Source organism: Netta rufina, assembly GCF_964035555.1.
Source record: "Netta rufina genome assembly, chromosome: 9".
Taxonomy (NCBI): domain Eukaryota; kingdom Metazoa; phylum Chordata; class Aves; order Anseriformes; family Anatidae; genus Netta; species Netta rufina.
The window spans coordinates 16,903,296-16,925,513 of NC_140132.1; the positions used below are offsets into that span (position 1 = coordinate 16,903,296).

At 41.8% G+C, this 22,218-nt stretch overlaps 1 protein-coding gene across 1 annotated transcript in view; it reads left to right on the forward strand.

Annotated features, from left to right (window-relative positions):
• The first annotated feature begins 4,965 nt into the window (after window positions 1-4,965).
• ARMC9 (armadillo repeat containing 9) overlaps window positions 4,966-22,218 on the forward strand; it is a 63,759-nt gene continuing 46,506 nt past the window's right edge. Inside the window, exons 1-8 of the mRNA XM_084292301.1 lie at window positions 4,966-5,062; window positions 6,750-6,875; window positions 7,419-7,589; window positions 7,966-8,121; window positions 10,868-10,960; window positions 12,161-12,185; window positions 17,797-17,954; window positions 19,774-19,872. Coding sequence (XP_084148427.1) covers window positions 5,012-5,062; window positions 6,750-6,875; window positions 7,419-7,589; window positions 7,966-8,121; window positions 10,868-10,960; window positions 12,161-12,185; window positions 17,797-17,954; window positions 19,774-19,872 — 879 coding nt within the window. The 5' untranslated portion in view covers window positions 4,966-5,011. The remainder of the gene's footprint in view (window positions 5,063-6,749; window positions 6,876-7,418; window positions 7,590-7,965; window positions 8,122-10,867; window positions 10,961-12,160; window positions 12,186-17,796; window positions 17,955-19,773; window positions 19,873-22,218) is intronic.

Below are 22,218 nucleotides of genomic sequence, written 5' to 3' on the forward strand. Positions count from 1 at the left end.
AATGAGCACTTGGCCCTTTATCTCCCCGCATCCTTCAGGCCGCAGCGTCTCCCGGCCTCGCCCAGGCCCCAGCCTGCCCCTGGTTGTTCCCTGTGGTGACGGGCTGGGTTTTTGGCCCAGCTCTGGGCACACCTTAACCCTGGGGCGGTGGCAGGATGGGAGAGGTCTCTGTAGGGCTTGGGGTGTTTTCTTGCACCCTCTGGGACCAGTGATTCTGAAGGCCTTCACCCAAGGGTGCTGATCTTTCCTCAGGGTGTCCCCACATGGGAGCAAGGCTCTTTCTTCCCCTCGTGAAGATACGTGGCGGATATACTGGGCTGTGCCAGGCCCAGTGCAATGTGGTTTTCTGGCACTGGCGGGACTGGGCTGGCCCCGTGCTCTGTGCCTCAGGTGAGGAGAAGCCGCCCCAGGCCCTGCCACTGGGTTTCAGCTCAGGCCTGGCTTCACGCAGCCTCTCCAATCCTGCTGTGTGTGGGCAAATGGCCCAGCTGGCAGGAGCCCAGGCCTGGAGTTTTGTGTTGGGGGCTGTATTTTCTGCCCCAAACCCTTTGGATCCCAGCTAGTCAGAGATCCTGGAAACCATAAACCACAAACATCCCAACCCCATGCACTTGGGCTGATAGGCCCGCTGCCCCATGTGTGTGCACGGGGGTGTTTAAACAACACCCACCACTGCTTTTCCTTTGTGTTGGTGAAGGACTTGCAGAAAATGGATGGCAGAGGGTCTGTGCCATGAGGGTCCAGGTGAGGTGGGTCCTGGTGTGCAGGACAGCACATAGAAGCACCCCAGGGCTCACTGCCTGCGGCCTTGGCTCTGGGCTGTTTGAGGGGAAGGGCAGAGCCCTTCGGATGGCAACAGCATCCCCGGCCAAGGGTATAAATTAATAGCTGCTCTGGTGACCCAGGGAAGAACCGCCATGCAGGCAGGGTTAATTGTCAGCAGAAATTATGGGAACATTGTTCCTCCGAAGATAACCTACAAGGGATGAACCACGGAGCAAATTTTTCCCCTTCAAAGTGAAGGAAAAAGACCTGAAATATTGGTGTGGTGTCTTTGTTCTCAGCATTAGGCTGGCTCTCCCAATTAATTGTTTTTCTCCATTTCTTGTCAATGAGAAGATGGATGAACTTTTTGTTCCACCACTGTCTTCCCAGAAGAGCTGAGATAGCTCCGGTAGGGCTGGGCCAGTTCTCTGTTTTCTTTACCTTCACACTGAGACCATTTTATCTTTAACCTACACATGAAATTTAGGGTCCAAGGATGGATTGTCATTTTTGGCAGGAAAGTCTTTGGTTACAGAAAATTACTGGAGAAGGGTCTGCACGTAAATAGCCTGGCATGGGGCTGACCGCATCCTTCTGGGCAAGGTGGGGACAGAAGCTGGTGGCTCGGCAGCAGCTACATCCAAGGGAGACAGAGCAGCTTTATGATCGCCCAATGCTGTGGAAAACAGAGAGCTTTTGCAATTACATTGCCTCGGTTTTCCTTGCAGAGGGCCCTGAGGGTCACGCTGCTGCGTAACTTGAAATGTGAGCAGTGTTTGCACGGCAGGGTACCCTGCCTGAGCGCAGGACCGTGGTCCAAGCAAACTTCTCTGCTCCTGGGCAGTACCAGTAGGAGCCAGGCCGTGCTCCAAACCCAACCGGCAATAATGTGCCATCCACCAAAAACTGATTGATTTATTGTCCAAATGCTCCTTTAAAAGTATTCACAGAAAATCCAAGCCAAAATCATTTTTAGCAACTAAAAGCTGAAGTTTGACTCAGAAAATAACAGGATGTTTAAGTTTTGAAAAACGTTCCCCTCTTGCCTGCTTGCTTTTATTTTTAATGCGACCGCTTGGAAAGGCTACTGAAAGAAGAAATTCCCTGCAAAATCTTCCACTTGGGCATAGAAAATAGCAACCTGGTTTTTAATTTAGCAGCAGGTCACCGCCCAGCCCAGGACCTGCAGCCAGCCCCAGGAACATTCAGCTCTGTGGCAGAGGCAGTGCCACCTGTCCCCAGGAAAAAAACCCTCTAAGCAGGGAGCTGGATGATGCCAGATGATGACATTTCATAGTGTTTCATTTAGAATTCAGATTCATTTAGTATACAAACAGCCTAACCCAGAAGCTCTAATTGCCAGCTCAGCTGTGTACCCAGCTGAGCACTTAGCAGTGCACGCAGAAGCTGCCCAGCCAGCCGGAATGGTGAACGTCGCGCGGTGAGCAATGGGAACACAGCCTAACGATGGACACAAATTGCCCAGCACCTCCCTGGTGCTTTATAAAGATGCTCCTGTACTTTCTAGGAATTCAGGCAAGATCCTAGGAATCTCTCACTGCTTCCTTGAAACTTCTTTGTGTCTTTTTTTTTTTTTTTTTCCTTTTTTTCTTTTTTGAGTATCTATGTTCTTTTTAGGAATAACAAGATCTTTATAGGAATTTACACACTGAAATTCCAAGGGGCTTTCTGAACACCTTGGTGTACCTCCTGGGAATTTCAGGATGCTTTTTCTTCTAGAGTTTTTCAGGCCTTTCCCTGTGCTTTCTAGGAAATTTCAGGTGCTCTCTAAGCATCACAGAGTCATTTCTAGAAATATCTAAATGCTTTCTTGGGATGTGGATGTGAATAAGAGCACTTTCTGGAAATTTCCCAGTACTTTCTAGGAATTTCCCTTTGCTTTCTAGAAATTACCAACTGCTTTCTAGGCATTGCTGAGCGCTTTCTAGGACTCGCAGTGTGCTGCCCAGAAACATCTTTGATCCAAAGTCCAGGCTGCTAACGTTCTCCAAGAAGCCACAGGGCTACACAACTGTCTCTGTTTGCGGCACACAGCATCTATTTCTAAATAAATAGAAAGGGGCCTACCTATTTTAGCTTTGAACAGCAATACTGTGGCAAACCATAGAAGCACAGCGGTCTGTTGAGCTTCTGCCATGGTTCAGATGTTTTTTCAAGGTCTGGAATTCTCAGCACAAATAAATTCAGGGATATGGCAAAACGGAGCGTATCTGGAGTGCTTGAGCAGGGGGTGATGCCCCAGTGAGAGATGCTGAGGTTCGTTATAGCAAAACACTTGCTCAGGGGGAGGTGGCAAAGGGCTTGCACAAGCTATCAGATATTCATCTTCCCTTTCAGAACAAGCGCTGCTCCCAGTCCTGAAGCCTCACACCTGATTTTAGCATCATTAGATAATTCTCCCTGAGTGTCTTCTGCCTGAGCTCAGCCACCACATTCCCTTTCTGCAGGAACCGGTCCTGGCTCAAACCACTGCTCTGTCCCCTGCCTGGACAGCCACCATTTGAAGAAGGAAGGCATGGCAGGGGGGATAGATCTCTAAAGGCTGCCTCTGCCCTGCGTAAGGTATTTCACATCTTGCTTCCCTTTCCCAAAGAGTAGCAGTCTGCCTCAGTGCTTCATTCTCAAATACCAACCCTCTGCAGGCTGGCAGTGGAGCAGAGCTATTTGCAGCAGTGGTGGGCTGATGATTCCCACGAGTTATGGATGGGATGCTGGTGCCCGCTCACTCAGTGTGACGTGTTTCTGTCATAACTGTTTTCCATCACCTCTCTTTTTCCCAACATTTTTCTTATTAAACCGATAATTTTAGATCTGTTGAGAATGTCTGAGGGTGATTTTTTTTCCCCTGTGCCTTCAATTAAAAAAAAAAAAAACCTGCGTAAGGAGAAAAACACCCTTAGATCACTAGCCAAGGGCAGGCTGTGCCCTGAACCACATTCATACTGAAGTGCCAGTGTTGGGAAGTTAAGGTTTGGCCAGGAAGTGGTCTCAGCAGAGAGCAGGGCCTCTGAGCTGTCTGGTGAGATTAGCTACTGGTTTTTGGGAGGTTATTGCGGTTCAAAATCCGTGGCTGGGGCAGAGCACTGCAGGCTGTTCTTGCTGCCTCTTTTGGCAGCCTTTTAGAGGCAGGAAGATGGTGTCATGTTGTGTCTGGCTGTGGTGGGGAGGCGAGGAGGACATGAGTCTTCCCAGGAGTTCACCTGAGGTATGGGCAGAGGAAAACACAGCTGTGCAGGTGAGACCAAAATCCCAGAGAGAGCATCACTGGTGATACAAAGACATTTTTCTGTTTCTAGCAAGTCTTTCATAGAAAAGTGGGTGCCTGTGGGTCCCTCCTCTGATGGCTTCTGCCTCTCCACCGTGCGGGTTGTGGCATGGCTGTGTCTCAGCTCGCTGTCACCAAAAGCAAAGCCCTTCTGCCTTTATCTGATAACTTAATTAATTTTCTAAAGGGGGCAGTAAATGGAGCAGGTAACCTTTGCCTATGCGTTGTTTCCAAAAGAACAGAAATTACAGTTGCAGTTTGCATTTGCTTAACAGACTGCGCCATAGAGGTGTGCAGGTGTGGATATTGTAGCATGTGGCATTAAACCTTATTATGAAATTGTTTAATTGTGCATCCGAAAGCTCTGCCTTTAGGCCTGCAGAGAAGATGGCGCCCACAACTTCTCCACAACCTCTGGGCTGTGCGGGGTGTAAGGGAGCTACACAACCTGTATGGTAATGTGGTGTGTCTTTTTTCTTTCTTTTTTTTTTTTTTTTTTTTTTAATTAATTTGACCACAAACACTCCTCAAATAACTTTAAAAAAGAGAGGACTGAAATACAGCAGCCGTTAGACAGAACCAGCCCAACCCCTCACAGACTCTCACCCCCCCCCCCTCCCCAAGGGCCGCCCCGCAGCGGCCGCCATCACGGCGAGGCCGCCACCACCCCCGCCACGTGACGCCGTGTCCCCGCTTGGCATTGGCCGAGCGCGGTCACGTGCCGCAGGAGGGAGGTGGGGGCGTGAGGCCGCGGTTGCCACGGCGACCGGAGGCGGCGGCGGCCCGCAGGTAGGCCGCGGCCTGGCCCGGCCCGGGGCCGCTGTGGGGCCGGGGGGCTCTGGGGTTTTTTTGGGGGGCTCTGAGACCGCTGTGGGGCTGCTTTGGGGCCGCTGACCCTCCCCTCTTGCCCTTCTCCCCTCCAGGTGTGTCGCCGGTGAGCCCCGGCGGTGCCGCTCGGCGATGGGCGACGTGCTGGCTTACGAAGCCGAGCTGCTCGGGCTGGTCAGAGAGGTTGGTGTGCGCTTACTTTCCCCCTTTTTCCACCCTTTTTTGTTGAAATGAGCAAGGGAGGGTTCAGAACACTTGTGTTTGGGAGCAGGGTGGTGTAAGCGCTGCGTGCTGTGGGTGTGCCGCCGGGCAAGCGTTTGCTATGCCTGGAAGTCAGAGGTTCACAGGGTTTAACGTGCATTAAATGCCAGCAGCCACACGTCTGATAATTAAAAAGTATCTATTGTTCGTCGTAAACGAGGCTTTCGTTAAAGGGACAGTTAAATTGATTAGATTCCGGACAGCTCTGGGGCTCGGGTCCAGCGTGCGGCACTGGTGAGAGCCTTAAGCCAGGTGGCTCAGCTGCCATCTGATTTTGTACCTCTATAAAATTGCAGAGGCACATAAAAGCCCCAGAAATGACAAAGCGCAGGCTGAAGTCCTGAGACCACTGGTCTCCACGGTTTAATGCCTAATCACAGTTCTCTAGCTAGGTGCTCCTCTATCCACATTGCCCATTAGATGATATTCTGAAGTGTGAAACAGTCCTATGGAAAAAAAATGCGAGAGGCAAACTTTAAAGGGTGGGCATTTCTCTGGTGGTTTGTGCTTTTGCCTTCCAGATAAATTGGCTAAATGGGATGTTTGTGACTGGGAACAGGGACACAAGCTGTGATCCCTGTTGCTTGTTACTGTCACGTTCCTTTGATCAGCACAGTCTCAGTAGCCTGACTGAGACCTGAAGTGAGCAGCAAACAAACCAGCAGCCTCCCACCTGCACCGTGTGCTTGTGTGACCCAATTTGCTGCACGGTTCTGCAGGCGCCAGCGCTGTGATCAGGGGCAGCAGTCAGCCGCTATTGTGCCCAGCTTTTCCCAGGCTGTCTGTTGAAAGCTTGGACTCTCTGCCTAAAGAGTTTATCAAAAGGCAAAATCTTACAAAGCCTATTTTGTTTGTTTGTTTGTTTCTCAGAAAACAAATTAAAAAGTTCTAAGTACTCAATTATTAACGTAGTACTGTTTATGTTAACAGTGAAGAAAATAAATGATTCCAGTTCTCTGTGGCAGCGTTGGACACCCAGATCAAGGTTACAAGACAAAATGTGATGTCCTGCCACAGCAACCAATAACTAAGGCTCATGAGATGGGGGAGGAGAGGGAAGACATGTAATATCATGACTGTACATTGTGGGAGGAAGAGAGGGGGCTGTTCTTCTCTTCTTCAGATGAGCAATGCTTGGTTAGCTGGCCGTTGATTTGGCTAATGCAACTTCACATATCATGGGTGAACTGGCTTAGGATTCCAGCTTTGTGGCTGCTGAAGAGTCACACTTAAGAATTCTGTCCGCCGAGAACATTATCTGCAAGGAAGTTATTTACTTTTTTATTCAGCTGAGGTGTTGGCAGTAATGGATTTTCTTTCTTTTTTTCTTCTTTGGTTGCATTAAGTTACTGTCTAAACTGGGGGGCATCATACTTTTAGAGACAGTGTGCTTGGTTTCAAATACTGTTGTCTAAGATGTAGAAGGAAACCTAAGTTAAGAAATGGTAGGCTCTCACCATGTGAGACACAGTTGTTTGTTCCTGTATAATCTTTCAACGTTTATGGACCATACTACAGAGAAACTTTTAAGGACTTTGGCAATTCATGGATCACTCTTTGAAGCACTAATAATCTAAGAAAAATATTTCTGTATGTTTTTATCTTGCAGTATTTGGATTTTGCAGAATTTGAAGAAACAGTGAAGGTATTTGCAAAGGAATGTAAAATAAAAGGGAAGCCTCTACCCAAAACAGCAGGTGTTTCCTTGAGAGATTCAAAAGCCTTGCCTGTGCAGGTAACGCATCACTTGCACTTATTTTGAATAATACTCAAAAGGGTTTAAGTCCACTAACCACTGTGTGAATTATTACGGCACTGTCTGAACCGATTCTTATTTATTTGGAGAAGGCTGCTAGCAGTCTTCTTTCAGTGCAGGAACCTCCACATTTGCTTTTTTGAAGAGCTTCAATCCTTCTGAACCTGAGGCAGTAGTTCTAGTTCACAGTATTTTAGGCTTTTAGCTTGATGTACTTTGAAAAGTTGATTTTCAGATGCTGCAGGTATTTGTTTTTCTCTTATGGTGAAGGTGGGTCCCCAAGTCAATGTTTGAAAATTCTTTGCTTCTTGTATCAATGGGTGATTCGGGCTCTCAAAGACATTAGAGATAGTTGGAGAAGGAATATTTAGCCAGTCATCAAATGGTAAGAGGTTTTGGGTAAAGCTTTAATTCAGCATCTTCAGATGGCACTTGGATTCTTCATTGACTAGCCTGGGTAGCCTTTGAAAAATGTTACTCTTCTGTGTTTGTTTTTTGACTGAATGCTTTTGCCTTTTGCAGAAAGATTTGCTAGCAGCATTTGAAAATGGTGAGCAGAAAGCTTTCTTCCAGCTCTGGGAGGAGCATGTTTCATCTTCAGTCCGGGACAATGAACCAGCTGCTCAGAAGCTGGAGTTCTATCTTCACATATACTTTGCTACATACCTCTTGAAACACTCTGTGGGAAAGCCTGTAAGTTTCCTTGATGGTTTGAACTTCAAATTGCCTTCATTTGTTTTACTTGATATACTTGTCTTTAGTGCAGATGGCAATGGGATGCTTAGTAAGAAGTCACAGAGTACACATCTGGATTTTGGGCAGCAGTCCACATTTTAGATGAAAGCAGACACTTGTATTGTGAAGTACAGAGATGGAATTTGTTCCTTATTGTGGAGCTCCTGAAATATCTTGGAAAATACCAGTGTACTGATATTTTCACACCTCTAATTGTATACACTGAGATTTCAAATTTGAAGTTTATGTCTTTAGGTCTCTGCTTACATCTGCCAGCTTTACAGTGGATTCAGAACAGCAGTCTTCTAAATAAATATGTGGTTTTATTTCCTAGGACAAAGCTGAACTTGAGGAAAGGATTTCTCACTTTAAAGCATACCTTGAAACAAAAGGCGCTGCACTGAGCCAGACTACAGAGTTTCTTCCCTTCTATGCTTTGCCTTTCGTTCCCAACCCTATGGTGCATCCTTCATTTAAAGAACTTTTCCAGGTACTTTGCAGAAATTGTATTTATGATGTGTTTGTTTGTTTGTTTGTTTTCCCCTTGGAATGGTAGGTGTTAAATGATATTTGATTTGGTAATTGCTTTTATCATTTCCTCTAACAGAAACTGTACAATTATAAAACAAGACGTTTCATGGAGGAGTGTAATCAATAGCAGAGTAACATCTTAAATATTTGAGTCTTAAATGGTGTGCTGACATTAAAAAAATAAATAAATGCCTCTTCTTCCTTTCCACACAACCCTGAAATATGCTTGCTTATGGGAGTCACTGTGTAGTAGTGCAACTCCACTTATGTGCTTTGAGGATGTTGCCCTGGGGTATTCCACTAACTGTGTGTACAGTTTGGTTTTAAAACACGATAGCTAGGCATAAGAAGATTGAAGCAGTTTCATTTAATGTGGAAAAGAGAAAGTCAACTTTATAAGTAATTAACTAATCTTCCTGTAGCAGAAATTGAGGATGTAATTGTCTTAAATGAGACAATAAGTCAGTGTTGTCTGTGTTCCCTGGGAGTTGTTGTTTTTTTTCTTCCCAGAAATACTGGAAGAGCATAGCTGTGTTTAGTGGCTTAGTGACTCTTGCCACAGGCATTTTTACTGCTTAATAAATCTTGTTAACTACATTTTAGCCTTTGCCTGTGGCTGTTTCAGAGTTCAGTTCTTAGGCATGTGCAAGTTTTTAGGCGCATGCACATGCAAGGTGAGGAAAGAGTATAAAAGTTAGTGTGGTTCAGCTTCAAAATAGATTTTCATTGCCAGGTGCACTGATAATCTACAGTTATTCTGTTGATGACGGGGTAATAAAGCACCTTCACGTTGACTGCCTTCTGAGCACCAGGCAGGGGGATGCTTAGGAGATGCTGTCTGGAGCTGCGAAGTATCAGTGGCAATTCCTTTGGGTAGGGTGCTGCTCCCATTCCACCTGCTGACAGCTTGTTCCTGCAGTGGAAAACTGTCATTAACTTCTTGGTTTTGTGGCACACAGCTGGCTGTGCTGCTGCACTTGACCTGGATCGAGAAGCTGAGCTGCTTTATTGCATGTGAATGTGTGGGTATAGAGCTCCCCCATGTCTGCACGCACATGTGCACAGATTTGTTTGTGAAGTACATGTAAACCCCGTTTGCAGGGCTTGATGTGCCCCACCATCCTACCACCTGGGCGGTCGTGCTGGCTCACCTAAGAGGCTGTGGGCAGTCACTGTGGTGGGAAGGGGTATTTTAATCCATGTTTTTGTCACACGTGGTTTGATATCAAATCAAACCTGAAGTGATGCTTGCCCTAGGGCTGACTTTATATGTAGCAGCTGATGAGGAGCTTTAGTTTAACACCAAAAAAGGCGTATGCTGCAATTTTCCTTTGGGACTAGCTATAAATAATGAGATGTGCTAGTTGACATCAGGCTTGGGATATGACTACTTTTTTAATTATACTTAGCAGCTTTTTTTGTTGTTGTTGTTGTGGAATGCCTTATCTAAGACAAGATCCTGGGGTTTATTCATAGTAACTCTGTCAAAGCTCTTAGTCCGCAGTCACTCATGTTTTCTCGTGGGAATTGTACAATTCACTCTGTGTTAGTGTGGAAGCACAGGTTGTTTTACATTTGAGAAAGAACAGCAGTGAGTCACTAGTCTACCAAGCAGTGTTCTTACAGCATTACTTTTTTCTCAGGCATCTGATGCTTTATAGCTGGAGTTCCTTGCTGCTTGTTTAATATATATTAAAAAATAATATACACTTCTTTCTGTAGCAGACACAGCTCCTTTGCTAATATACAACATCTTGTGTGGTACACCCTGCTTGTTACTGAACCGGTGAATGCAGCAAGTAAATTCTGTACACTCTCCAACATGGTGAGATAAGGGTAAAAGGGCAAGTTCGAGCTGCAAGAGCAGCTTGCAATGTATACAAATACAGCAGTAAAGTAGGAAGCCCCTGCTATTTTTTTGGAACATGTTGCTTTTTCACTTATTGGAAGATAACTGCTTTTTCATCTATTGGCTAGCTTTTAAGCAGAAACCAGCTGAACTGAAGGTTTGAAAAACAAGAAATGAGTAATCAGTGAATTCTTAGGTGTATTTTTTTTCCTTAACTATTATTTTCTTGTGCTTATGAGACAGAGACACTATGTGAGACAGAAAACAGTATTCCAGTTAGTGGCTGATGCGTTAGTCCAGATTTTCATACGTGAGTCATTTTTTTTTCTCCAAATGTATTTTGGAAATGTTGTACCCTGACCACTGATGTCACGTCATGACGCTTGCAGTAGTTACAGACAGAGTCTAAAGTCCCAGATTTTGTCAGGAATGAAAGATGACTTCAGGGATTTCCTTTTGAAGAATGGAAAATAGCTCATTTTGTGCTTTATTTTAAAAATGCTAAATTCATATTATCTTTTTATCAAGTTGCTTGTATTTTAAAGGTACTTGTAATTGAAAAGCAGTTGTTGCTTATTCATACAAGGCACCAATACTGTGTGACAGCTTTCTAAAAACATGATGTGGCTTTAGTTCAAGTATAAGTCTTGTATAGAAATAATACTGAATTTACTCTTGGTGTACTTTTATGAGTAGTTAGCAACCACATTCACTGCAGTAACAGTGAAAGAAAAGCTTTTCACTATAATGTTGGATGCCTTGTTTACTAGTGGAAGGTTGCTGTGATCCAAACAGTACTTCCAGCAAAGCGTACATATTTGGCGAACAGCTGTCATCATTTGTTTTTCTTTTGAAGGATTCTTGGACATTGGATTTAAGGACAAGATTGGAAAAGTTCCTGTCTCTGACTCTCAAAGCCAGCCAGACTCCCAGGCTTCTCACTTTATTTGTATCCTTTTGAGAAAATACTTTGAAGATCATTAGAATTACTGTAAAGAGACAGTATAATTTATCAGAAGAGTATGCTGGTAAGATCTATTGTACAACTGCAGTAACATTGCAGTTTAATGTGTTTTGGTAGGAAACATTCAAAACTCTATGTTCAAAACCAAACTTTTGAAAAAGTAATGCAAAGACAATGTATGGATGCATATGAAACTGTGTATTTATTATATGACCCTTCTCTGCTTCTGTGTGTGATGTACAGGATACCCCAAAGCCCGACCCCTCTCTCTGTGTTTGGAAAGCTCTTAATCTTTTCAATTAGCCATTTCAGGGACTAGCTGAAAGTTTTCCAGAGCCTTTAAGGGTTCCAGAAATCACTGTTTTATTAAATGAGTTGTCTTTCAGACTAATTTTTCTTCTAATATTGTTTAAGCTGTGTTTTCAGGCCTTATTTGCAGGCTAACTAGCTGTATGACAAGATAATGTTCTCCATTTTTGGTCAGTATAGTTAAAGGCAAGGCAGAGAGAACTAAACTGCAGTCTTTGTTTCTGCCTGCCTCCTGTTTTGACAGGACAGGTTTAAAATCCTTTTCCTCCTACATCTTACTCCATCCTAAAACATCATGCCACTGTGGAATTGAATGAGAGCTGGAAATGATATTTTTCCTGCGCAATTCTATTTGCCAGGATAAGGAGCAATGATCAAAAGAGTCTGCTTTCACTTCCATGTTAGAGCAGTTTGTGTGTGTGTGTGCGTGACATGGAACAGTTGTATTTCTTTCTGTTTATTCATCTTTATGTAGTAACGTACTGGATCCTGACTGAACCCTAAATATTTGTTAGAATATATTGTTTGCATATTTGTATATTGATTTTATGAGCAGTTTGACTTTTTTGTTGTTGTTAATATATTTAGTCTGGATTTACCGTATTTTCAGATTTGGATCTTGTATGTGCAAAGGTCAGCAAAAAGTCTCATGTTTCTATATAACGTTGTGCACTTGAAAGATTTTTATGTGTTTATTTTGATTCATTTATTACTGATTTTCCATGAAGCATCAGGCATGGGCTGTTGCCTGGGGCTGCAGGAATATTTGGCTTGGTTGGGTGTGCTAGTTGGTTGAATTTCTCGTTCTATCTCTGGAACTAAATGCATACTTGAAAAGAAATATATTTTCCTGAACAGTTCCTACTCATACAACAGAAGGAGAATGGACAGTGCAACAAAGGTAAATGTGGAGATGCGGTAAGGATATTCTGTAAGATTATTAGGGGCTATAAAAGTAGCGGAAATTAGGCCTAAATGACAGGGAAATATTTTGATGCATGTCAAAGTCCTTTGAAATCCATACCCCTGTTTTGGTGGTAGCTATTGCCAGGCTGCTTGAAGCCCGTGGGCTTGAGCACAGAGATGTGCTGGGAATGGAAGGAGCCTGTTAGTGGGATTTGCATTTTATCTCTGTTCTGTCCTGAAATAAAATTATGGTAAAAACAAGTGGATAACTCTGTACAAAATGCATGCCATCTCTCTGTTTTTAGTTATGATTAAAACATGTTTCCTCAGATTTGTTTCCAGTACCCACCTAGGCCTATCTGCATCTTCCAGGCTTCACATCTCAGTCCTTTACTCTGAAGGCTGTCAGACCTTCTTAGAGAAAGTAGATTTGTGTTCCTATTCACTTACCCTGTTTAAACTCTTAACATAGTACAAATCGGTATCTCCTAAGAATCTCTGAATAAGAATGTCTTAAATATTTTAAGTAGGCTGTTCATAAACACTTATCTAAGTAACTTGGGGTCCTTTAAAATGGTTATTTCAGTGCTAAATCCCATTAGATGCAGATGGCACTTGAAGTATATGCCTTTTAAAAATCGGTTCAATAAATAGAATTGAAGGTCCTAAGTCCATTGCGTTCATTTTTTCAATTGACTTTTTGTGTTCAGTTTGTTGATGGGAATTTGTATGAGCTCAGGTTGGGTTCCTAAAATTTTTCCTGCTGAGTTGCTTTAATCGTAGTTTTACCTTGAGAATTTTTTAGTTGTGTATTGAATTAGAAAGAAAATGAAGGTCATCTCTCATTGTGAGGTTTGGGTATTTTTTTTTGTAAGTTTGTGCTTTACGTTGTTAGAATTTCATTGAGTAATAGATCTTTATTTGCTAAAAGTCACTTTTTTTCCTTGTCATGGAGATTCCTGAAGGCGGTAATTCCATACTCTGATTTGAAAGACATAACTACTTGAATGGGCCTCAGTTATTTAGGGCCTAAGTATTCTTTTATTTCGGTAAGTTCTGTGCTCTGTATGAGTACAGAGATGGTCACAGTATTGACTCCACACAGCCTTAATTTGTAGATCTGTTACATGCCTTAGAGTTTGAGTCAGGGTGGATTTTTCGTAAAGGCTATTTGAGGTCTGTCTCATTTGAAGGTACCGGGTCTGAGACATTAGTTCTGCAGTATGTTTCTTGGATCACGTGGGATCTGCAGTATGTACTCACTGCTGGAGAATGTTTACATTATCAGTGAAGAAGAAATGTAAAGAAAATTAATAGGTAACATATGAGTGAAGAGTGGTATGGCAGAGAGTCCTCTTAAACAGCCTTTTGTAAACAGTTGCCAGTCATTAGTCTCACATACTGAAGCACTTCAAGTTTGGGTGGGATGGTGCATGTGCTTTCGAAGATGTCCTGGAGCGTTTAGTGGGTGTGCTTTTCCTGACTAACCTGCTACAGTCTCTGGCTCTTCACCCATTTGCCAAATGTTCTTCTTAAGAAGACGTGACAAATGAGCAGAGATAATTACATAGATGAGAGAGCAAGCCAAGAAAATGGGTATCAGGAGATGCCTGAAGCCAGCACCTTCACTTTGCAGAGCCACTGGCTTTACTGTACACTCTATCTTCCTAAACCAGGTTAGTCCTCTGCTCTTTATTGTCCCATCTTTCCCTCCACGTAAAAGTAATGATTGTGGTAGGTGTTAGGTCTGGAGCTTGTTTTCAATCCTCTGTAACCCTAGTTTATTACAAGTTGGCTGTAGAAAGCATTTATCTGTTGGGAGAGAGAGGGGAAAAAAAGAAACCAAACATTGTGTTACTCTGTGCTTCCCGTTACAGGGGCAGTTTGATTGCTGCTGCAATGTCACTTAGATGGAAAAAGTGTCTTTCAGTGGCAGCTCACTTCTTCCCATTCTGACTCAGATTGCAATGATTTAATCTTTCAAGCAAGCAGCTAAATAGTAATTTTTAACTGGGCTGGTGGCTCCCTGATCAGTCTGCATAAATGCTGGTATTGATTATGGGGATGTGGCAGGAATGCAAGGGGGGGAAAATGGAGCAGAGTAGGACCAGCTCTTACAACAGCCATCTGTACACGGGTCAGTTACATGCCAACAGTCAAAGCTTCCTGCCTTGCTAGTAAGAGAAACTTTCATGAAATATTTTGCCTTTTTTAGTAAAATTACTGTTTGAGAAGATAGTGCTGTAAAAAATGCAAACTATGTCACGGTTTCATGATTCTTCTCTTTGACTCCTCAGTAAAGACCAGTGTTTATAACTGCTAATCCCTTGATTTAACAGAAAAAGGGTAAGTTGGCCGGTTTCTCAATTGCTAAGACTAGCACTCATGAGCTGTGTTGAGAATTGGTTTTGTAGTTCTTCCTGCTGGCTGTAGTTGGAAGATGTATTTTCATCACTGGAAATTTTCTGTAGTAGTCTATGTAAAGCAAGCAAATGATGAGAAGATTTATGTTTCATGACTTGATGCTTCAGACTTTCCTCTGAGTGAAAGTCACGCTCTGGATATATCCCCTGGAAACTTCTGAGCTGAAGTTGAATAAAAATATATTCCAATTTGGTCATCCAAGCAAAAGAAGAATGTGCTGAAGAGCAGTTTGCTTTGTATAACGGATGTTCTCAGGGTCTTAATGCATTTAGTATTCTTGTTTCAGAGCTATACGATACTAAGGCTGTGGTAGTTGTTTAGCAGTGGTGGCTATAAAATAAAAATTAACTCAAAGTTGAATGATTATTATCAAGGAAGAATAATTCGGGTTGTCTTTGGAATCTATCTTAGCTCTTATTTGTAAGTACATTTTGCTGTATTTGAACACAACCTGTGGCTTGTCCCAGCCTCTGTTATTTCACACGGGTTTTTGTCCCTCCAAGGAAGTATATAAAAAAAAATACCATTAGGATTGCTAGATTTGCAGGTGGATAAAAAGCATCAGTCACAAATCAGGTGCAGAGTGCCGATTCTTGAATGATTCTCAGAAAGGAGCCACTCTAAGAGGGGAGGAGGCTGTCAGAATAAAATAAAGTCTTTTAAAAAATTATAAATTAAAACATATAGATCAGAAGTAAGAAAATGTACCTTCTCTGCATTCTGTGCTTTATTTTAAGACTGTAAATTTATAGCTAAGGTTTATAGCTGGTTTATTAATACACTTTTTTTCTCTAAAAGGTCCCATAAAAAGTTCATTTTGCTAAATTTTCTGAAAGCAGAAACAAGCTGTTGTGCCATCTATTGCTTTTCGTATAAATGGGATAAAACCAGCCTATTTCAGAAACCCTGTAAATCCATAAGATCTATCAAGATCAGAATTCAAAAAGCTACATGATGACTTACCTTTTTCATTACCTTTTTCATTTATAATGATGGACTTATGGGCAGTTCTACTTGAACAGTATTGTCTGACAGCCTTGTCTCTGAAGTCCACGTGTTTATTGCTTTAAGAAGCAATTTGTCAGCAAGTAACTTCCTGTGCAGTTACTTGGGTGATATTTACACATATTGCAGATAGCAATATACTAATTACAGCTTGATGGTAGAAGACAACTTGTGAAGGTTCTGCAAGATAAGCCATGGTATTTAGATACCACTTTCACTCCCTGTTCTTCACTCTGCTGATTATTACCTTGTGTGCAAGCCACCATGGAACAGAGCAGAGGTTTGTGCATGACTTCAGAGAGCAGGGGAGTAAACGGCGAGGGACAGTTATATTTTTAAGTAACTGTACATAAATTGTCCACAGCTTGTTTCTCATAGCTGCAAGGTGTTCAGCTCAGCACAGCATGGCAGTATACACAGCAGTTGTGCATGCTGAGTTTTTTTTCAAAGAGAGCGTAACTGTGCAGTAAAAGTTTATATTGCTGTAGGATTCTCCAGATAACTATCCCACGGTTTTCCACTTATCAATTATGTTTCCCAGCACTTCTGTGATACGGGAAGGTATGATTTATATTGTTACGGAAAGAGATAGTGAATCATGAAAGCGCATGATGGTTTCCTTAAAGGTCATGGACAAAGTTTGTTCAAAGCCAGGAAAAGGAATTTGTTTTTCTAATTTCCAGTTTTGCATCTTGAGCTATTTACTTTCCTTTTCTGCCTTCTGGGTCTGTGTGGACCTGAACTGTGTTATATGAGGCTGCTTGGAATGCTGTATTCGAATCCAAGAAGTTTTGAAATCTGTGAAAAAGAATCCTACCTCTGTTTGGAATTCCATAGTCAAGCTAATTCCTGCACCTTGTTTTAACAGCAAGTTTTATGGTAAATATTCAGCCTGTTTGCAGATGGGTGCTAGCTCTTTTTCACAACACAGGAGCAAAGCTGGCTTCTCATCAAACTATTTTAAAATGTAATGTTTTAGCAAAATACATAAGCATCAGGAGTAAAAATAGCGTTATTGTGCCTCTTTTCATAGTTTTGTCTGGTTGTAGGGATGCCTGCTCTGGTTCCAGCTCTAGATTGTGTTCCTGACTTCCATGTATAATGTTAATTTTGAAAGGTGTGAAAACAGGAATGCAGGACACAGATTTTGGCATTCAGTTTGCTTCTTTCATCTCTAAATTAACGTAATCTGAAGAAGCAAAATGTATTAGGAATTTTACTTTTCTTTAATTTAGACAAAATAAATAGAAATAAAAAAGAAAAATTGGTGTTATTTCCAGAAACTGAAGGGGGTATTAAAAGCAACTAATATAGGTCACCATAAACAAGAAAATAATGGAATCACCTGAAAAAAAATGTTGGAAAATTGAAGGCATCTATGATCAAATGAAGTAGGGACTTACCTGCAACTTCTAAGAATCCACTATTTTAAGAATGAGTGGAGAGCTGGTTAACTTGTAGGTGATTTTTTTTTTTTCTGAGCTGTTCCATTTTCTTTAAAAGATGCAAGACTTAGTATGTATTGTAGAATATGTAGAGACCTACATAATTTAATTGTCAATGGACTATGTCTATAAATCACCAGGAAAAAACTCCCAGCTTTACAATGTAACCTTCCAAGCACTTGCATTAATCTTTGTCACTTTCTTTCTCCTTTTCTGTTTTATTTTTGAAGTAGCAGCTAGAGCTTTGCAGTTACTCTGTAATGTTTTTACCTTCTGTTACTTTAGTGAACGTATAAGATGTTGCATGCATCTGGTGTGTAGGTAACAAGATCACTTAACCACATCTGGGCTGCATTTTGTCACAAATTCTTCTGATTAGATGATCACACTCGTTTTGTCTCTAACAGCATAGAACTTCTTGTTTTAGGACTTTGTTTTAAAACAGTATCCTTTTCACAAGCGTATTCAGTGACTTTTACTGTCTTGTAGTTATATTGCTGCAATACGTAACTGTGAAGCACTTGATTGTGCAATTAAGATAAGTACTTGTAATGATGAAATAAAATCACACTGCTAGTGTGGAATTATCCTTGCAGTGAAGTTCCACCCTTTGGGTAGAATTCCACATCAGCAGCCAAAGTTGTCCCTTCAGAGCAGTAAAAATGCTCCTGGGTTCTCTGCCCTTTCAGTTGAAAAAGTGAATTTATTTCCTTTTTATTATTATCTTGACAGAAATGTTGCAGCATCTTCATCAACAGCTAGTGGAGTCTGAGCACAGGACCATGACCTACCTGAAGCGATTTAACAAAATGCAAGCAGACTACCATAATCTCATTGGAGTCACTGCAGAGCTTGTGGATTCCTTGGAGGCAACAGTCAATGGCAAGATGGTAAGAGGTGACTTGGATGTGTACCTACTTCACTCCTTCCACCCCCCCCCCCAAAAAATGGAAGAGAGAATGCCACTAAAAAGTGAATTAAACTTCGTAGTTAGAAGCATTTCTGTAAGTATTGTGTCTCTTTACTGATGAAACAGTGCTTGGGATGAGTTTCTTCCATTGCCCCTGTGTACTAGGATAAAGGTGGTGCAGGCCATGAGTTGAGTTGTCAGCTCAGAAATCTTGTAGAAAGTAGCATCATTTCACAAGACCTCCCAGATCTCTCGTGGGAGTCTCCTTTTGAGCTTTGGCATAAGTAGTGATTAGAGGGTGTTACTGTGATCACTGACTGCAGTTCAGCCCATCAGAAATCCTTGTGTATTTTAAAACAGCTGCCAGGTCTGCTTTAAGTTGCACAGTGGTGGAAACAATCTTCTCTATTTATTCAAAATTTCAGTGAGGAAAAGCTTTACTCTCTGTTCTGTGAAGCTGAACTTGTTAATTTAGTTGGTAAAGGGAACTGGTTGGGGAGATGAGCGAGTCGTTTACTGTATCAAATGGGCCACACATGTATTTATTTGACTGGAGAAAGAACAGCTTTCTTACGGATATTTCTTATCCAACGATGTTTTACACTTCGTCTTTTGTGCAAGCAGGCCTCTGTTCTATAACTTCAGTATAACCTGAAGATGATTCTTACAGCAGGTGTTAGTGGCCTCTAGGTGATTTTAAGGGATCTGTGAATTGTTAGCAGGGAGAATGACCTTGGAGTTCCCGTGCTGCTTGCTGAAATATCAGTATGTACCTTCCTCCTCTCATCAGCATGAAGATCTTGTGGCTTGCCACTCTACAGCTGGGATTACTGTCTGCTTATATCACTACTGCAGGGAAGAATTTGCCTACATGTGTGGATTTTGTTTTACAGCAGATTAGGAAACGTATCTGCTGATACATTTCATGAGTGTCAAAAGCAATAAGAAACATAGCAGTCATTTCCTGCCTACCGTTTCAGGCTTCATTGCTCTCTGAGGTGATATTCCCTTACGTTCTGTGGTGGAGGATAGATGCTTGTTAAATTTTTTTTTGTAAGCCTTGTGCCAGGCAGTCATTTGATCCTTCCCAAATGTGTCCAGTTGATGGTGCTCTTTCGTTAGGATTCTTGGTTTCTGTCACTCCAAAGCGGAGCTGGACACTGAATAAAATAATGTTGAAATTACAGCATTCTGAATTTGAAGGGTCTTGTTTTCTTGCTATACGTGTCCCTATTCCCCTTTCTGTAATCTCTCTCCTCTGTTTTGGGGTAACAAATAACTATTCTGCAGTTAGGCAGTTCTGCTGTGGTGTAGATTTCTCAGAACAAAAACTCTAAACCCGCTGAGATGTTTTGCCTTGGAAAGTAAAGTCCTGTACTGCATAACTTATTTTTATTCTCTCTTCTCTACAACTGTGATTTAAATTCTTCTCTTCAGATAGGTAACACTTCAGCGTATCGTTTATGTCTAAAGCTTAAAACTGCTTCATACTTATTGTTGGAGAACTTACTTCCTGACTGAGGAAAATCTATATGCAAACACTGGTGTGACAATTCACTTTTTCTTCCAGATTCTGAAATTTCTAATGCAAGTTCTGAAAAGCATAGCTATTCCCTGATGAAGAAAGTTTACAATTTTCTTAATTTCTAAACAAAACTATAGTTTGAGTATATACCTTGCGCTTGCATCAAGTGTGTGGTTTCTAGCCCTCAGAAACCCTCAAGTATACAAACGCTTGTCTGGTAGAAAATGTCAGTTTTATATAATCTGGTTCTCTTGTTTTATTTCCTAATTTTTAGATCACACCAGAATATCTTCAAAGTGTTTGTGTTCGCTTGTTTAGCAATCAGATGAGACAAAGTGTAGCACAAAGTATTGACTTCACAAGGCCTGGAACAGTAAGTATTAATGTTTGCATTTTGTTTTTTTTTTCTTCTTGTTTTGTTTTGTACAATACCACTTGAGCTGTGTATTAAACAAGGGATTTGAAATAGTAAAAGATGAAAGATAGTGCTCATGTTTGCATGAGAACGTGGCGTAAAGTTTTGTTGATCTCATGTGCTGGTGAATGACAGTTACGTAGTTATAGCTGCATAAATATGATTAATTCTCTTGTTATGATAACACAGTGAGCTGTGCGTTTGTTAAAACTGCTAACGATGTGTGGGTTTTTTTGGGGTGAAAAAAAAAGCTAACGTCTTTAGTGTGGTTTGATGGCATGTACATGTGTTAATCGATTTTAATGTAGCTAAGAGGAGGTGGTTGCATTGCTCCGCTCTGGACACGTGCTCTGTTCCTTTCTGCTTTCAGTGATGCTCCTATAATCCCAGAGTGAGTTGGTTTAACCAGCGAAAGAAGGAGCATCAGACAGGATAATGAGAACACGTGGGGAAAAGAGGAGGAAGGGAGGACTTCCCTTTTTTTCTAAGAGCTGTTGTTAGAATCATACATCTAAGCTACCTTGTTGATTTAGATGATGGGCTTAGCTTCATATCTAAAGTTCTTCATTCTTACCAACAAGCATCTCAGGATGCCTGTTTGGTTTTTTGATTCCCTTTCCATCAGTCTCTTGTTATTGTCAGATGGCTACAGTTTACCTGGCAGCTTGTGCCCATTTCTGCTCCGCTCAATCTTTTATGCCATTGTGGAGAGGGAGCTTTTTTTTTTTTTTTCAGCAGCAGAACGATCTTAGGGTAGTTTCTAGTATCCATGAAACTGTGCCTGCAGGTGTGAAATATTACATGACTTAATGATAGTGTAAGAGCTGTTCAGTGGCACAACCTGTTTTAATACCTAGCTTGTTCAAATCTTGTCTTGCTTCATGTTTTTCAAATAAGTGTTAATATTAGAACTCCTCAAACATTTGAATAAAATACTGTGCCACTGCTTTAGAATGACATGCCAAATTCATGACTTAAGCTTATTATCTTGGCCATGGCAGACATTCACGTGTACTTAACTTTGCTGTAAGAGAGCTCTGTGAAGTGTCAAAGGAAAAGCAGAAGAAAATAAGATTCTCGTTCCTTGTTCTAGCCAAAATTTTTAATAACAAAACCACTACGGGTACATCTTGTTCCTCTTGAAGATCTGTTACAGAAAGATAAGGAGATAAGAATATTCCTTTTTCTTTTTTTCTATGTTATTATTTTCAGAGGTAGATATTATTCTTCATTGTTCTTCAAGCTGAATTAAATACCCTTGCTTCATTGTTGATGGTCAGAACTCCTGTCTCATTTAAGAGGTGCACTCTTTTGCAGGCTGTGTTTCCAGGGGTTCAGGAAGGAACCAGGATCTCTGTCAGCTACCTCAATGTCAGGGATAGTCTATAATTCCTCTCTGATGCCCACCATGTCTGTGGTGCATGGTTATGCCATGTCCCACCCCTTATCATAGCCCCCTCCTCCTGCCAGCCTTCTAACCAACAATTTTCTGGGATCTTCCATCATTCCTTATTGACAGCTTTCCAAGGTAATGCTTGGTGTACCCCAATCATCTGCGTTTTGCCATCTGGTGCAGCCATATGCACTCTGCTGTCTGTTCCTGTACTTTAGTTGCACCAAAGCTTCCCTTCTTCTACGCTTTCAAGTTGCTCCATTTGTGTAGTGCTACCTTATTATTTCTGTTCTTTGTGTCATAAGTTGACCCTCTGATCTCTTGAACCCTTTTGGGAAGGGAGCAGAGGGAAAAGTGTCATCCCTGGGGAAGTTGCTGATTTTTGTCTTTATCCACTGCAGAGTGTATAGAAGTGATTGAAGCTGCATCTTCACTGATAAACACTGGGTGGATTATTGCTAGACATGTAGCTTTTAGCTATAAATGTCTGTTTCATTCTCTGTGAAAGAAGACTTTATAAGACTTTTCAGATCAATAAGTGATCATGGAAGAAGTGGGTGAGCAGCAGTGTATCAACACAGTGTATCAGCCAGGATCTCTGTCACACTTTTTAAGAACCAAATAGACCAATAGTTACTATTTACCAGGAATGGTTGATGCTTGGTTGCTCCTCCAGGACAGATTAGGTGACAGTTCAAAATCTCTTCCTTTTTCTTCTACAAAATGATGCTCAAATCACTATCGACCTTCTGTATCATGTTTGCTTACTGCTGCTTCTCTAAAAGCATCTCTAAAAGCGTATTTGCTCTGGAAATGCATTTGCCGCTGTACTTGTGCCAATGTGCCCACTTTAACGTAATCTCCAGCTATGTAGGTAGGTCAGAGAAAGAGGTTTTGATGGTGGTGGTTTT